We start from the raw sequence: 19,269 nt of genomic DNA, 5'->3' as shown, positions 1-19,269 counted from the left end.
AAACATTAAAGGTGGGATCAGATACCATGGAGGAGTGAGTATCTCCTGCCGATTGGTCACAACCACCGTGTGCTCTCAATCCTGATCGGGAAATATAACGGAAAATCCGTATATATAATGACCTTACAAAAAGCTTAAGAATACAATAATAAGTTTATAGTAATTTATTAATGCTGTGAACTATTGGGCTCATTATCCCCCAAAAATGAAAAGATTTTAAAAATGTATATATTTCATGTTTTATTTAATCTAAAATAGGGTAAAAAAAGTACAATTTAATACATAAAGTCCACATTCTTAAAATCCTTCATATCTTCAAAAAAAGAGAAATTGTTTTTATTTGCAAAACCTTTAACAATATTTCTAAATACAAGCCTATTTGTAAAGTACAGAAGTAGAATTCATAGAACCCCCCGCGTCTCTCTTATGTTTTCTCTTCAAATTATTGAAAAAAAAACTTTTCCCCTGAAAATGTAAGTTGTAAAAAAGGAGATAGTCTGCCTCATAAAAGTAGTTTCAGGAGACTTAGAATTAAGCAGGTGACGATGCTTGGAGTGACAATGGAACTTGAAGACTGGAACCCAGCTGGAAAATATAAGAAAATGTACTCACATTAAATAAACGTTATTACACATGAACAGTTTCTTTGTCAATATTACTAGTAAGTAAGAACATATGGCAATTTGAACTATTGTAGGCGTTACAATAATGATTGTAATTTTATTCTTTACCGAAATGTTTTGATAAATGATGAATAGCTGTCAAAATACAAATCTATGGGGGGATTTTTTTTTTGCATAAGAAATTGATTTCTAGCTTGCTATTTTAAAGAACTGAACGTTTAACAACTTTTTCTTTACATAATTAAGCAATGATCTTTAATTGTTTTATGAAGACTTTCCTGCATAAAATGGAAAAATTCAATCAAGAATTTTGACAGTTTTTACACGTACAAGAAATAGAAAATCTCATAACAGTAGAAAACTGATCTTATGGAGAAAAATCAATGAAAATGCACTATTACCTTGCAAAAACATAATTAACACATAATTTGACACATTTTGTGTTAGGTTAGTGATTACAAAAGTACCATCTTTGTGCTATTGTGGGCGTTCATTTTGCAATAACTTTGTTTAATGTATGAACATATAAACAGCTATAAATAAATACGATAGATTTTCGCGCGAAAATTGAAAACCGGCTTTTTATTTTTGGTAATTTAACCGCCAGTTCATTGTTTTCTTAAAGAAGAACAAAATTACCCTATATAGAATAATTTTAAGTATTCTAATGAAATTGATTACAGAAAAACATTGAAATTCACAGTTTAGGACTTCAAATGTCCTATTAAGGTCTAAAATGTTCTCAAATTCTTATACGTAATTCAGCAAGATCTCCAAAGTAAATATAATTTATCTTGTTTATCCCGATTTTGCATATATCTAAACAATAACCTTCCGGCAATGGATACTTGAAATGAAAGTGAAAAGTGTTATCGAAACGGGAAACAAGAAAGAACCAAATCACACAGCAGTATAAAGACAAACCAATATACGCAAAAATAAGAAATAAACGATTGAAGCAGACTTAACTTCAAAGATTACGTGGAATTTTGTTTACGTATTATTGCTCTTAGATTATTTTTATATTTTTCATTTTGTGGAGGGTAGGGGTTTTTAAGTGCATGGAGAGAATACTGATTCTTTTTTTTTAATATGGCCTATATTATTACTTACGGACAGGTTTCTGACACAACATGTAAGCCTTATAGTCACACGGCAGATCATTGAATCTCCCTCCTTTATACATGGCAGCACAGTTCTCATTACCACCGGCATTATTGGGCTCATTCGCCCAGTTTCTGAAAAATAATGTTTCAACTGAATGAAACGTCAATAAATTTTTTTTAAAATCCCTTCTAGATGCATTATTCTATTGCATTTAAAGAACATAAGGGATAAAATAATTTTTTTTTAAAATGTGTTTATAAATGCTTAGAGTGAAAAAGTATTACATAATGCAGCAAATACTGTAAAGTAAAGAATAAATATCATCACATTATGAGCCCTAACTACATCAGGTATTTGAAGCAAACCTTTATATTTTTTTACTTCTTAACCGTTACACTTTGGATACCGAAAGCAGTATTCAACACACGCTTCCAGAAGATTGCAGGAGTTCCTGAAAAGGCCTTTTTCAAATAAAATTTAAACTCACAAAAGGGAGGGATCTGGTAGAGCCGTTGCTCCATTAAACATCCACACCCCCTCCGCTTGTTGATCGTTTAAGCCGGTCCACCAACCGCTCCCTGAATTCTTAATCTGCAACATCACCTGTGATTTCACAAATGTCTGCAAAATAAAATATAAAATGACTGTAAATGTGTAAGCAGACAATATAATACGGATATCATAAAAAGAAAATTTAGTCAAAGTGAGAAATAAAATAATTAACATAAGCATTTCAAGAGGTTTTTCCACAGAAAGGATGGAATGAACTAATAACTAGGAGACAACTTGTTCTCGAACAATTAGAGGTATTTCCACGTTTTTTGAATTTTTTTGAGTATTTTTATTCCTCGTTTCTTATAATTTCCTATAATCGATAAAGAAAATCACTTTTTCGGCCTGTGAATCGATGGACAGGTAATTTGCCGTGACCCCTGCATCAGAAGCCAGGTCGTTACATCTCTGGTATACGTCTTTCCATCGGAGTTTATCGGAGGATGAAGCGTTACTGAAGAAATAGCAAGAGTTTCCGTTTCCAACCCAATTGGCAAGGCATGTTTGAGGCCCTTTGAGAGAAAGTATGCAAATATGCAAATGAAAATATGAAAATATGGAGAGAACAATCATAGGCAATCATGACTGCTATTCAATCCAATTCAATGAATAAAATATATTTTAAACTGAAAATATGCATTCATCATCTTCAATTTGCATCCACAAAACAATCTTGATACGCTCGAACTAGATTGCTACACATTTAACTTCGTGTAACGATCTGGTTATAGGGCGAATCAAAGAATTTTAAAAAGATTAATCCACTGAAATAATCAGGATCATAAATCATTCTGACTATATAATCTTAAAAAAAACTCTTTAAAAATCTATTAATTTAAAAAAATATTTTATGACCTAACTAACCATAAGTATTTGCATGATTGTGTGTCTTAAGTATTTTCACAATAAAATATATTTATTTTCATTGAAAATTATACAAAACAACTGTTTCATTGGTACAGAACAATAACAATAATTGGCAAAGGTCCAAAACATAAGCATCATCATTTACTCATATAATTATACAATATGTTTTAGAATTTGCATAAATAAGGATGCATAGACACAAATTCATTTCACAAGCAATAAATATGTAACATTTATGCAATAATTATGTAAGTAAAGCTTAGCCTTTTAAGCTTTATTATATTTTTTCCCCGAAAAAAAATCATCAAGTCTCTTTGAAATGTTTATGTGTACCAGCATCTGATATTGTTTGTTATAATAAGAGGGATATTTTTTTTTAAAGGAAGATATGAATCATGATACATTGATGTTATAATAAATTCTCAAGCTTTTTATGTGGGAAATGACTTGGAGTACACAGTACAGTCAACAAGACATAAACTAATCAACACCCCAACTGTCTCTGTTCAGTAGGCCTATAGCTTAACTAGAAACCCTAATGAACATTGTGACTTGACCATTAAAGAAAAGGTATTCCGGTTCCCATGGACAAACTTCTCGGGAACACACACTGGAAACTAATGTTCATAATCCCAATTTACTGTTTGTTTGTACGTAAAGAAAAGTTTTTTGCATGACAAGTCGAAAAAAAATAATTTGCTAAAAAATTAAAAAGAAACAAAGAATCTTTGTCGAAAATGCTAAATGTAATTTTTCCCGGATGCTATAAATAATCAACTGTAGTCGACCATAAAAAGACTCTATCAAACTTTTATATCCATTTCTCTATTTCACCTGATGGATTTGGGTATTCACAGATATACCCCAGGTGAGCCTGACAGTTCAGATCATTCAGTACCCCGTCACCGAACATCTGCCCACAGTCCTCATTGGAAGCATAATCATTCGGCTCATGTCTCCAATTCCTAAAAAATAAATTTAGTCCCAGTACCTATTTTTAATACCTTAATTTTTCTTTTTCACCTTTCTCTACATATTCATCAAAATATCCTTACACTTGTCAACCCAATATGGGTTTTTGTGTCCAAAATGATTCGATACTAAACAGCATGCCCTGCGTGGGAACAGTTTTATAAAGACTCGAGCTATTGACAAACAAGTTGATTAAACAAAATTAACGAGAGTCCCATTTTAAGTCATTTAAAACATTAATATTCTATGGAACGATACAATAACCTAATCAGCAAGTACAATCTATCATTGAGTCGAATACTTACTGACGTTTTTCATACAAATTGTTAGACCATTATTTACACACTCAATTGTGCGCGTATTTTTTCGTTCGCCCTATCATATGACAAGAAAAACAATGCAGTTGTGACCGCCACGGTCGATAATAGATGCTTACTCTTTCACGGCATCTAGTCCCACCTCTGTTGTTTTAAAGATTTCGTGTTTGTAGTGTTTCCGATTTGTAATTAAGAAATAAAGTCCGCGTTTTCGTGAATGTTGCAGAATAACCTCCGAGGTCGAGAAATGTTGTTTGAAAGATAAAAGCCGAGGCGTTAGCCGAGGCTTTTATATTTCAAACAACATTTCGAGACCGAGGAGGTTATTCTGCATCATTCACGACAACAAGGACGTTATTTCTATTCTGCAAAGATCGATAAATACGGCTGATCGTTTCCTCTATAGAGAAACGAATCAGGTCACCATGTCTCGATTTTGCTGTTCCATTTAACACCAGAGGTAAAATTTGTTTGCTTACCTGTGTATAGAATGCAGACGATTTGAGCTTTCATTACATTAAAAATAGCCTTTTTAGGTTATAAATTTGTTCGTAATATGTATTGATCAGTTAGAATGAATATACAATATTTCCATTTCTAATTTTTCTCTCTGTGATAACTCTTTGAAAGTTAGCGGAGTTAATTTCTTGATAATTCTACCGGAATGTAAATTAGGCAGGTCAATAGGTCAGGAGCTAAGGAGGCCTAATATGCATGAAAATCTCGTGCGCATCTGTCTCTGAGTCTGACGCTAAGGAGACGAAACATGCATGAAAATCTCGTGTGGCTGCCGTTGTGTTTGACGTCAGTGGGCGAGGACTATTGAAACTGGGATGGGAATCCTCCTGTAATTTAAATCTATGTCTACATGTTTAAAGTCTAAATCTACAATTTTATTTCACAATGAAATGGAAATATAAGGAATCACTGTCTAGTTAGTATAGTATGCCAGGGACATCAACATTAGTGGGAAACATGGGATAATTTATGCATAACGGGCTTCGCCCGTTATGCAAATTATCCCATGTTTCCCACTATCGTTGATGCCCTGGCATACTATACTAACTAGACAGTGATTCCTTAAATAACAAAATCATGTTCCTGTTTTACTGCTAAAATCACGTTATTTAATGTGTAGGGAGGTCCGTGGAATAGCCCGCTTAGCTATAAAAACCGACATTCATCAGCAACTTGATGCAATTTACAGTGTTTATACTGCAAAAGACGACACATCGATGCGTTCTAAACAAGAATTTCATTCTACAGCCAAACATGCATTTGAATTGTTAAGATTTGATACATGTTTCTGATCTGATAATTTTTTGATGACGTTCGTGATTTATTGGAGAATAATGTCCGGCGGTTTCCTTTGAAGTTTTCAATAATCGTGGTAGAATATTTAAATAGATTTAAGCTTGAATATTATTTGTTATCACCCTATTATCCTATCTAATTTGACAAAATGTTTGAACCTTTAAGTTTTATACTGCCCTAGAAAAGAGACGTGTAATATATAAGTATATAACAGGTCGGAGAGAATACTCGAAATCGGGTATTATCCGTGAAATCGCGTATAATACCCGATATTAGGGTATCGTTGAATCCGCGAAATCGGGTATAGGAGGTGTAATCACCTAATAAAACTTAAACAATGGGATGGCGCATATTGCCGAGTTAACTTTCTTCTAGATACAAATGTTTTCTAAAGGTATCACTAGCCAAGTAAGAATTTGGGCGTCAAGATTAATGCGCTCAGGACAACAAATACCCGTGGAGCTCAGTACATTTCATGATCTGCACACAAAAAGGCGTTCGATTTGCTTTATATTTTTCATAATGTTGGAAGTATATGCATCTTCCTCATGTTCATTCCCAACACAACAGAATTGTAAAGTATCAGAATTCGGGAATTTATAATAATTCCATATTAACACGACAAACATGAACAATTTGTAAATAAATCAAATTATACGGAAACACATTTCACACACAAGATATAATGCCATTTATAAGCAAGGGATTGTCTATCGTATCTAATTATGCGTCATTAATTACTTTCACATTCATCTTGTGCATAAAATCAAATTTATTTATGAATGTAAAAATAATGTAATGATACAAGTGTCTAAAATTTCGGATAAAAAAAACCTTATTTCTCTTCTTTTTTAAAAAAATCTTTTTTTTATCATTCATACATGTTTGCAGAATGTCTTCAACATTTTAGCAGAGACAGTGATAGTTTCAGGAATACAGCTCATAAGAGAACATAACTGTTGATCGTTTTATTTCGCTAAGTCATCAATACAGTCTGTATTTTACCATTTCTTGGCGACTTCAAAGGGGGGGGGGGCTAAAGGCTTCTTGACCACCTCTGACAAAACAACCTCGACTGTGTTCTGCATATGTCCAAGAGACCTCTCCTTTCGCCATCATTGAATTAAATGTCAATGCAAAGTTTTTTGCTATATGTCTTAATTGAATGTCACGGTCGGGTATTTACTGCCACCCGGTAAATTCAAAATTTACAATATGACAATACTATACAAGTAGCTAAAATTCATGTTTATTTTTTAGATGAGTTTTAGGAAAAGTTATTGCCATGAGTAATAAGTATCACAGATAAAATAACTAAAAGAAAACTGTGACATATTGTCTAGAACCAATAAGATAGTGCGTTGCATAGCATATTACAATGAGGTTTTAAGATAGCGATATAAAAAATGCGTAAAATAGACAACAGAAGGTAAAATTTACCCTGTCTATCAAACAGTATGATAAAGAAAGGAATTGGCTCCAATTTTTATGATATTTTAATGTTCGATGAGGAATTACTAGTATATTCCCAAAAAGTAAGACAAGACTTTCCAAGGCGCAATTGAACACTCCATTATTTCAGTTTGTTCATTAACATGCTCATAAACGTAAAAATTATAAGAAATTTGAAAACTTGACTATGTAATTCATATTTGAATATGACTGTACCTCGATCTATATTGAGAAATCCAGTGTATTATATGTACACATTTGACTTTTATTTATATTTATACCCCCCTCCTAAAGAAACTCCTGTTCACATGACTTCTCGCTCTCAATTTTCACACAAATGCATAAAATAAAGGTAAAATAGCGTATCTTGTATCGATAAAAATGCAACCAAAAAATTTACAGTGTCTTTGAATAAAAATTTCTATGCTAAATTGACATAAAAAAGATACTCACCTTCAATTAGCTATTTTTCAACCTGTTTTCTCGTGGGTATTTATTTAATCTTATTTTATTTTCTTCTTTATAATAACGTTGGTATTCTATTTTGGCAGAGATATACAATTATGACTCGCTTATACTGTACTTTCTAACTGTGAGGAATAATTTATATTTCACGTGAAAGGGACGCCATACATAACACGGCGTTAGTCGTTTAATTTCTTAAAGTTTCACAATTTGCGAATAGTGCACAAATTAGAAAATTAAGTATATGGAATACTTTAATGGGAAATAAAGACAAACGAAGTGTACTTATTTGTTTTTAGAAATTATATTGAAAAATAATAACGCCATTGTGTCCTCTTTGTTACCCCAGCAGTGATTGTCGTGTGATTTTAAACTTATTTGACAACCATATAAATTAGGTTTAATAAAAATAAATCCACAAGATACTGATGTACAAGTAACAGTAACTGGCATAATGCGCCGTTGCTTTATTCTTTAGTTTTTATAGAAAGTTGCACGGAATACCCGATTTCGCGGATTCAACGATACCCTAATATCGGGTATTATTATACCGCATTATAAATATTCTAAACAACGCGTTATCTGATTGGTTCTAAGTTATCACGTGATCGGGCCGTAAAACTTCATATTTCCCGGCCGTCGGCATTCTTTTCATTATATTCCACCTCTTCGGATACTTAGTGCATTTTCCCGCAAAAATTATCGTTCGTTTTAAAAAGAAAACTCCCAAGAGTATAGTAGACGTCACAATAACCTGGTTTACGTCATAAAATTGGTGATAATGTGTTGACCAAAGGGTTTTATAGTAACTTTACGTAAAAAAATGAAAGTTTTGCTTGTTTCGGTATAATAAACAATTCATTGCATGAATGTTCGGGAAACATGAAGACTTATTCAGTCAAGAAATATCATATTCCCCTCGGGCGAAGCCCTCGGGGAATATGATTTTTCTTGGCTGAATAAGTCTTCATATTTCCCTCACTATCATGCAATAAATGTATATTATACGTGATATCACGGAAAATACCCGATTTCGAGTATTCTCTCCGACCGTATAAGGGTGAAAATTTCATCACTTCATAAAAAATTAAATGAGTACATGTATAAGCTATTTTGGACCTGCTACGACACGTGTAAAGTTTGGATTCTTCTTGTACATGTTGTAATGGGAATAAAAATTAATTGGATAAATTCTAATTTTCTGGTGTTTGAAACAGTAAGGACTTTGCATTTATATTATCTGACCTAAATTTCACAATTAAAGAGAAAGGCGCGATATAATGGATTTATAAATGTTGACCAATTTTTATTCATAGGAATTTAGAACTTCTTAACAAACGTTCACTTTTTTTACAGTTTGATCAATTTTCAAAAGTTTTAAATTACTCTCCAATCTGATATCGATTTTTTGTGTTTTAATCAGGTTATTCTCCTAAGATTTTTATCGAATTTCAACAGCTATCATAATGAGTTTCATTCATTTTTTTTTTCTCAAGTAGCTCTTCTTGTTTTAAGATCGCCCTTAATTTACTTTTAATCCATCACATCCATATCATTCGTATAATTTCCCACGTACTAGCATCGCACTGAACTAACAATAATCTTGATACTGAAATATCCCCTAAACTTAAAATTATTTCGTTCATTATTACCCCTCCAAGTTTTACATGTACTAAATTCCATTTAAATTATACGGGTTTTTTGTTTGACGTATTATCTTGATTTTGTACATATAGACGTCAGTGCCAGCTATTGAAGGGCAGCAAATTTAGTACTCTGGACCTAGAACATTTGAGCAGTGAAGCATCTTAACATTAATTATCATCTTTAAATAATGCTTATTTATTCATGTAAAGAGACGACCCTTTACCATTCAAACAATAAAAATTAGAAGAAGATGGATACTCGGCACTCATGTCCAACGAGCAGTGAGGCGTCTTTTTCGTGTCGATACCTACTGCGACACGGGACCTCCGTGCTTGTACAAGCGGTCTCATCCGAAGGACCGGTTTGCACATTTCTACAGTGGGATTCGAACCCGCAACGTAAGGATCAAGTTCCAGCTACTCTAGAGCAGACAATCCAAACATGGCGCTTCGCAGGTGACAAGGTCAACTATCACCTATAGTATACACTTATCCATTGGTTGTGAGTGGGATAGCTCTTTTATCAAACCTGCGACAGGGAAATATTCCCCGAGGGCTTGCCCGAGGGGAATACTCCCTGTCAAAGGTTTGATAAAAGTGCTATCCCACTTACAAACAGTGGATAAGAGTTTTATATTACTGATGTATAATATAATTTTTGAGGTTAGAATTTTTTTTGGAGTAAGATAATCTGAAATCCTGATGACGTCACAATGCTACTGAATTCATTATGACATCATCAGACAATAGATTAATCGCTGTAAATCAAAATTGGCGGCAAAAATTGCATGAAAATTTTCCGAAGGTGGATAGCAAAAACTATACCCCGGGGTATAGCTTTGCTATACGTAGACTGTAAAAGATAGTTATTTTACTTTCTGAACTTTAAATAGGAAACATTTTAACAGAAGTATAATAAAAAACTCTTATCCACTGTTTGTAAGTGGGATAGCACTTTTATAATATTCCCCGAGGGCTTGCCCGAGGGGAATACTCCCTGTCAAAGGTTTGATAAAAGTGCTATCCCACTTACAAACAGTGGATAAGAGTTTTATATTACTGATGTATAATATAATTTTTGAGGTTAGAATTTTTTTTGGAGTAAGATAATCTGAAATCCTGATGACGTCACAATGCTACTGAATTCATTATGACATCATCAGACAATAGATTAATCGCTGTAAATCAAAATTGGCGGCAAAAATTGCATGAAAATTTTCCGAAGGTGGATAGCAAAAACTATACCCCGGGGTATAGCTTTGCTATACGTAGACTGTAAAAGATAGTTATTTTACTTTCTGAACTTTAAATAGGAAACATTTTAACAGAAGTATAATAAATGAACTTAGTACGAGCGTGAAGAATTACAGAATATAGAATGAAGAGATATCTGTCACTGAAATATTACATTGAAGTAAAGAAAGCTTATAAAGATTTATTGTAAGTAAAACTAAGTTAGTATTATAGCATTATACAAGGAATTTCTTTCGGTAAAGGAGATTTTCATATAAGTAGATGTCGAATTAGGTGTTACTTAGGATGGACATTATTGGATGAAGAAGATCATATAAAGTAAGGATGATTTCAGTACCTGACAAGTACATAAACGTTAGGTGTGAATTCGCTACGGGAATAATTATCGTATACATGTAATTTAAAGATTTAGCGTGTGGCAGAATGACATAAAAAGTTAGAGTGATCTGGGAAACATGTAGGTTATCACCTATAAGTTAAGGGTGATGTTAAAATATTGAACATTACATAAAAATCAAAGACGCTAGTGAACTTCTGCGAAAAGCGCTAACTTTAACAATCGACGACACACCTTTACACCAGAACAATACATGGAAGGTCTTTTGCGATAAAATATTAAGCTTTAAACATTTAATTTAAGATAATAATGGACCATTTTAGAGCATATATATATTATTTAGTTATCTAGAAAGGGAACAACCCCACACACATCCCCTCAACCTCTGCCGACTCACATTACCTAACTCTTAATTATCCGTCTAGAATGTAATTCATCTTTATACCAATGGCCAAAAGTGCCGAGTATAGGACAATACTTGCAGACCTCCACCGGCAAGAAATAGCGTCTCCTTATGAGTGAAAAATTCTCGAAAGGGTCGTTAAACAACAAACAAAACAAGCAACCATTTGACGGCTTACTTTGACATTTTAACCTACCTTATGTATAGAGAAATGTTAAAAGACCAGAAAACCTTAATATAGTGGTTATCACTTTTAACTATGGTTTTCAGGGGACGCAAACCAAACCCTACTGGTATACAATCCACGTTTCCCTATTTGTGTCCATGGGTTAACATTTTCTTTCAATTTTATTTTCGAAAGGAAACAAATGAAGAAGAAAAACATTCCATAAGGATAACAATGAATGGGCAATGTGGGAAGAGAGGGGTTGAGGATAAGGTGCATGTCTCAGTGGTTTTCGTTTCCCTATATAGACAACGTAATTATAACTTTTATGCTCTAAAATGGTTCATTATTATCATTTAATCAATTAGTAGAAACATTGCAAACGAGCTTCAACTCATTACTCATTGTCCTAGCACTAAAGGAAGTCGTCGATTGCAAAAGTCCACTTTTATGTAATGCTTATATACTAACCTCTCCCTTAACCTATATATAATACCCACAGTAATTCATTCTACACGTTTCTAAGATCACCCTGAACATTTTTTATATAATTGTCTTACACTTTAAATTTCACCTTAATTCATCCCTTAAGATTTTTGTCCTTGTCTGGCACTGAAGTTATCCGTACTTTATACGTCATTCTTTATCCAATGATGTCCATTCTTAATAACACCTAATTTGTCATCTACTTAAATCACCTTTATCTTCAGAAAATCCTCGTATACTGCTATCAAAAAAGCTTACACTAAATCCTTCATAACCTTTCTTTACTTACACGTAATATTTCAATCACTGATATTCATTCATATTAAATCATGAGAACTTTTTTTATAATTCTAGTTGCTAAAAGCAGCTTTCATTTCCACAGTATTTTTTATAAACGGCATATGATCACATCTAATTTCCATGTAATCTTTCATTTACATAGATAAGACTTAACTATTTTCAGAGAGTGCCAATTATTACACGTAACGGGCATTATTTAAAGGTACAGGGAATATCCATTATTTACACGTAACTGACATTATACATGTACGGAGATAATCCATTGCTTACAACATAAAATGTACGGAGATAATCCATTACTTACACGTAACTGGTTTTATACATGTACGTAGGTTATCCATAACTTACACGTAACTGGCGTTTTACATGTACGGAGATAATCCATTACTTACACGTAACATGTATGGAGATTATCCATTATTTACACGTAACTGGTTTTATACATGTACGTAGGTTATCCATAACGTACACGTAACTGGTCTTATACATGTTCAATGATCATCCATTACTTACACAGGCGCTTGACGTTTTTAACCTTTCTTGTCATAAATCTAAAAGTATCCCCTATACTATAATAATAACATTATCGTATAGGGAATATATTTTTATGAAAAGAAAAGTTATAAACGTCTAGCGCCTGTGATTACTGACACGTAACTGGCGTTATTCATGTTCCGAGATTACTTACACGTAAGTGGCGTTATACTTTGACCCATCCTGCCATAACCACGTCCCTTCGTGACCAGCGTCCCTCAGTCCCGTCCAGTACGGTCGCCAGGTCGGCAGCTGAATTACTCTTAACCACGCCTAAATAAAGGAGAAACAAGCTAATGCCTAGTTGAAAAAAACCTTTTCCATTACAGCCTTTAATTTGCTTACTAAAAATTAGAGATATTACCTAATATTTTTTTCTAAATTATCATATGAAAGAATTGGAATTATGATAAACATGTGATTTCTTACTCCTTAAATCTAAAAAAATATATATGCTTTCAGTCCATACATTTTGAAGTTTAATTAAGTTAAACAAACAAGTTTAGTTTGTTAAGTTTTGTTGTATACGTTGTATTGGGTTTTTCAAGTTTAATTGTTTATTTTTGTTGTATATGATGTATATATATAATGTTGTATTGTTTTTACGTATTTTAAACTTTTCTGTGATTTTAATAAGTGTGAAAAATCAGAAGCAGTAGTCAATCTCAGAGAAGTTAAAACAACTCACATTTTGGTTCTTATCATCAATTTTTACTAGATCCGCGCCTGCTTTTTGGCATTTCGCTCGAGCGTCACTCCAAGAATATCCCTGTCCGCTTCCGAAAAGATAACATCTGCCCTCGGCCCTCTTCCACGGTCCGCATCCAACGTCTATGTAATCTGTGAATTAGAAAAAGTATATTTTACAAATTGATAAAATATGACAAAAATTGAGTTTAAACGGCTAATAGTGTCACAGTATTTATTATAAAGATATTATAATATACTAGGGGGTCAAAAATTCAAGCGAGTTTGGTGCCTGTGTATAAGATAATGATTAAATTTCAGGAGAATAATCCGAAACCCAAAACACAAATTTGTACTTTAAATTTAAACTGTCATCGAAAAAATATCATATATCGTGTTCTATATATAAAGGTATTAATATATTTTACTTTGCACAGAGTTTGCTTCACAGATGTAGAACGCCCTCGTCGTACAAGTGACGTCATCAACGGATCCCCCAGACCTCATAATGGCGCAGTTCTGACGTTCAGAGGCGTCTGAGCTCGGCGCCTTATCCCAGGTTCTAAAGATGTAAAATTCACGTTTTCAATATTTTCATTTTAAGTTTGATTCCTGGTGAAAAGAAAAGGTTCAGAAAAGGTTCAGAAAAGACTTTTTAGCCCGCTGTTATTAGGCTAAAAATTTTGCTTTACTCAACATATTTCAATTTTCATTGTAGATGTTGACATTTGCATGCAAGGAGAAAGCGATAAGAAGTCTTGCCCAATTCAATTTGATTCATTTATTACAACTAAAATTAAACAAATATTATAATGGATGCAACATGATATACTTAATAATGAATGAATTTTATGAAGGGCTACTATGTGCAATCATGATACATGAATATCATAAAGTTGTTGTTGTTGGTTTGTTTGTTTGTTTGTTTTTTTGTGTTTTTTTTGTAATGAAATTCAATTTGAGTTAATTGAATTCTCATTATCAGTCAAGGAATTATTTTACATGAACTTTTTGACATACGAAAAGTCGTTTATATAATAATTTTAATTTGTGAAATTTTATATATGATTCTGTCACCCTTAGCAGTGCTTTGTTTTATTCCTCTCGGTGTTCAAAGTGAACAAAGTGCGATACAATGGTTATCTATGGAGTTCAAAGCAGAAGAACATTTTAACTTGTAGGTTGACACAAACTTACAAAACAGAAGTCTCACTGGCTGGCCCGAACTTTCACAACATAAAGTATTGTAGGCTGACCCAAACTTACACAACAGAAGTACTGTAGGCTGACCCAAACTTACACAACAAAAGTAATGTAGGCTGACCCAAACTTACACAACAGAAGTATTGTAGTCTGACCCAAACTTACACAACAGAAGTATTGTAGGCTGACAAGAACTTACACAACAGTAGTATTGTAGGCTGACAAGAACTTACACAACAGTAGTATTGTAGGCTGACAAGAACTTACACAACATTAGTATTGTAGGCTGACAAGAACTTACACAACAGTAGTATTGTAGGCTGACCCAAACTCACACAACAGAAGTATTGTAGGCTGACAAGAACTTACACAACAGAAGTATTGTAGGCTGACCCAAACTTACACAACAGAAGTATTGTAGACTGATCCAAACTTACACAACAGAAGTATTGTAGGCTGACCCAAACTCACACAACAGAAGTATTGTAGGCTGACAAGAACTATTGTAGGCTGACAAGAACTTACACAACAGAAGTATTGTAGGCTGACAAGAACTTACACAACAGAAGTATTGTAGGCTGACAAGAACTTACACAACAGAAGTATTGTAGGCTGACCCAGACTTACACAACAGAAGTATTGTAGACTGATCCAAACTTACACAACAGAAGTATTGAAGGCGGACCCGAACTTACACAACAGAAGTATTGCAGGCTGACAAGAACTTACACAACAGAAGTATTGTAGGCTGACCCAAACTCACACAACAGAAGTATTGTAGGCTGACAAGAACTTACACAACAGAAGTATTGTAGGCTGACAAGAACTTACACAACAGTAGTATTGTAGGCTGACAAGAACTTACACAACAGTAGTATTGTAGACTGATCCAAACTTACACAACGGAAGTATAGTAGGTTGACCCAAACTTACACAACAGAAGTATTGTAGGCTTACACAACAAAAGTATTGTAGCTGACCCAAACTCACACAACAGAAGTATTGTAGGCTGACAAGAACTTACACAACAGAAGTATTGTAGGCTGACACAACAGAAGTATTGTAGACTGATCCAACAGAAGTATTGTAGGCTGACAAGAACTTACACAACAGTAGTATAGTAGGCTGACTTACACAACAGAAGTATTGTAGGCTGACAAGAACTTACAACAGAAGTATTGTAGACTGATCCAAACTTACACAACAAAAGTATTGTAGGCTGACCCAAACTTACACAACAGAAGTATTGTAGTCTGACCCAAACTTACACAACAGAAGTATTGTAAGCTGACCCAAACTTACACAACAGAAGTATTGTAGGCTGACCCAAACTTACACAACAGAGGTATTGTAGACTGATCCAAACTTACACAACAGAAGTATATTGTAGGCTGACCCAAACTCACACAACAGAAGTATTGTAGGCTGACACAACAGAACTGACCCAAACTCACACAACAGAAGTATTGTAGGCTGACAGCAGTATTGTAGGCTGACCCGAACTTACACAACAAAAGTATTGTACGGTGATCTGAACTTACACTACAGAAGTATTGTACGATGACAAAACTTACACAACAGCAGTATTGTAGGCTGACAAGAACTTTCACAACAGAAGTATTGTAGGCTGACACAACAAAGTATTGTAGGCTGACAAGAACTTACAACAGAAGTTACACAACACACAACAGTATTGTAAGCTTACACTAAACTTACACAACAAAAGTATTGTAAGCTTACCTAAACTTACACAACAGAAGTATTGAAGGCGGACCCGAACTTACACAACAGAAGTATTGTACGGTGATCTGAACTTACACAACAGAAGTATTGCAGGCTGACAAGAACTTACACAACAGAAGTATTGTAGGCTGACGAGAACTTACACAACAAAAGTATTGTAGGCTGACCCAAACTTACACAACAAAAGTATTGTAGACTGACCCAAACTTACACAACAAAAATATTGTAGGCTGACCCGAACTTACACTACAGAAGTATTGTACGGTGATCTGAACTTACACAACAGAAGTATATTGTAGGTTGACAAGAACTTACACTACAGAAGTATCGTAGGATGACCCAAACTTACACAACAGAAGTATTGTAGACTGATCCAAACTTACACAACAGAAGTATTGTAGACTGACCCAAACTTACACAACAAAAGTATTGTAGGCTGACAAGAACTTACACAACAGAAGTATTGTAGGCTGACCCGTCCTGCCAGACATAGGTGCCCTCTTTCTGCTGGTCATTCAGGCCTGTCCACCACGGGATCTGTATGTTTGGATTCTGTGTCGACAATGCGAACTGAAGGGACGCCTGATATAGAAAGGGGGAAAGATGAAATGGTTAGAAGGTACATGTTAAAACACTTAAAATGGCAGGCTTATTTGGGAAGAGATAAAAGAACAAATTTGATACATATACTAACAAGATAATTTAAAACTCTATACAAATGTCATACTAATCGGAGTGCTTCAAAATACAGAAGTAACGGCAATGGACCATAAAGGTCACCAAATTCAAATAATTAGAATTTTTAATTGAGTCCCTTTCGAATCGACTCAACTGAAGTCAAAGGACAAATATATATTTTAGTTTTTGTTGTATATATGTTTAAAGAAAATAATTTTAAAAAAAAATATAGATGTGTTTTTTGAAAAATCGGTTTGACATCTCACCGAAGGTTAACTTTTCTCAAATGCATGCCCTTTCTTGATAAGATTTTTTTTTTTACTCTTGACACTGACCTTGGTATTTAACTTAACCTTAAACATGGCTGGCAATAAGGGGGAATAACTGTTTTAGAAACATTATCTTGTTTATTATTACTCGTATTAAAGAATGAATAAGTATTATACTTTTATGTTACTACTGAGTAACTTAATTTGAATCCCTTCACTATAAATAGAAATATTTTGTCTCAATAATTGAATGAAGAATTATTTATCAATACATGCAAAATTGGGAATGCTTTCTTAACAAGAATACTTTATTTTACAAAAGGTGTATCTAAAATAATATTCCATGGTTTGCTGTATATCTTTTGCATGTTCTGAACGCACTTGTTGCTCTACCTATATTTGAATAACTTAAATTTTATCAATTTATAAATTTATTTGTATATCTAAATTTAGTCCGAAATATCTGACGTTTTCCAGACTTTTCACGATTTTGATAATTTACGAGCAAGGATTTCGTCAGAACCGGCACCATAAGGAAAACTGGGAATCCGACGCCTCCAATCGGAGGCGGCATTCTCTGTAAATTTTGTATTTACTGCCACCCGTTAAATTCCAAATCTTCAACATGACACTTGCTTGGGTCGATTTTGATACTTGCAAACCGAATGAGATGTCAGATTCACAACTTTTCAAAGTACAATCTGTAAGTGTTAATACTCACCAACACCAACATCGTTTAAGGTTCATAAACCCTCTGATCACTCATATAAAAAGTTGCCTGAACCTTATTGATTTTCCAAAAGAACTGTTTTTTATAAGTAAAATAAAAACAATTATATATAGCATAGCTTGCGGGGCAAAATTAGACAAAAAAGACATTTCAACTTCAAGTGGCAAATCTATAAAGGAATATTAGACACTTATGTCATTAGGAGTTATCTTGCTTATCAGGGTATCGATGAACCTTAAATTATGGTTAGTTTATAAATATAAAATCCGATGAAAACACTTTATCTGATTGTCAAGATTTGATTTCGTTTTGTGGATTTTAAAATCTTACAGGTCCTGTATCGATATAAGTGACGTTTTCTTTTCATAAATTTTAATGAGTATTAGATCATTGTGCTTTAAAGCCTTTTATAAATTTTGAGTTTGGTTCATAAATTTCCAGTTTTCGTCAGTGCGCGGGTTCTGGCGTTTTCGTGGCACGTAAACTATGAAATCGTCAGATATTTCGGACTAACCTAAAAGTATGTCTTTTAAAAAATAGAAGACATACTTGTAGTTGGGCAAATGTTTTTCTTAATTAAATGTATTTTTATGAAGAATGTCTTCATTTGAAAAAAACAAAATTAAAAAACAATTATCCAAAGGGCATCTTATTCAAAGTGGGCCATTGGTCTTGAAAAGACATGTACATGCAGGAACAAATTTAGAAAAGAAAAAAAACCGGTTTGGCTGCTGTGATTCAAGTAAGCTCAAACCAAATGATACTTGAAGGGATTAGTTGTTAAAAAAAAATCTTTTCTTTTAAGGTATTCAATTTATAACGTCCATTTCTTGTACATAATAAATGAATGGTCCAATATTTATAGTTATGGTAGCATTTTGAAGTTGTTACTAAATAAAAAATGCTCATCCAAATGAATTACAAAATTTTGATTATTGTCCAATTAATTGCACCTTGGATTTTATATTGAAGGCTATGTACAGCGCATGTTTTTAAAGATATTGTAAAAAGTAATTTGAATTTCAAACAAATATTTTGATGAAAATATGTATAAATTCCAGACCTGTTCACTCTTACGATTTCGCCGTATTTTGTACGGATTTTTAGTCTAAAATACGTCTCACGTTTTGCCATTATGAAAATACGGAAATCAGAAATACGTTA

General features: G+C 33.4%; 1 protein-coding gene across 1 annotated transcript in view; it reads right to left on the bottom strand.

Annotated features, from left to right (window-relative positions):
- Nucleotides 1–300: 300 nt before the first annotated feature.
- Nucleotides 301–19,269, bottom strand: part of LOC134234213 (macrophage mannose receptor 1-like) — a 33,475-nt gene continuing 14,506 nt past the window's right edge. Inside the window, exons 7-15 of the mRNA XM_062716269.1 lie at nt 16,880–17,010; nt 13,911–14,044; nt 13,484–13,635; nt 12,950–13,068; nt 3,984–4,114; nt 2,619–2,794; nt 2,218–2,351; nt 1,737–1,861; nt 301–585 (exon numbers count right to left, since the gene is read on the bottom strand). Coding sequence (XP_062572253.1) covers nt 503–585; nt 1,737–1,861; nt 2,218–2,351; nt 2,619–2,794; nt 3,984–4,114; nt 12,950–13,068; nt 13,484–13,635; nt 13,911–14,044; nt 16,880–17,010 — 1,185 coding nt within the window. The 3' untranslated portion in view covers nt 301–502. The remainder of the gene's footprint in view (nt 586–1,736; nt 1,862–2,217; nt 2,352–2,618; nt 2,795–3,983; nt 4,115–12,949; nt 13,069–13,483; nt 13,636–13,910; nt 14,045–16,879; nt 17,011–19,269) is intronic.

This window comes from Saccostrea cucullata, unplaced genomic scaffold, assembly GCF_032062105.1.
Source record: "Saccostrea cucullata isolate Sc308-1 unplaced genomic scaffold, CSIRO_AGI_Scuc_v1 ctg329, whole genome shotgun sequence".
NCBI lineage: Eukaryota > Metazoa > Mollusca > Bivalvia > Ostreida > Ostreidae > Saccostrea > Saccostrea cuccullata.
This window is presented reverse-complemented; position numbering and strand designations above follow the sequence as displayed.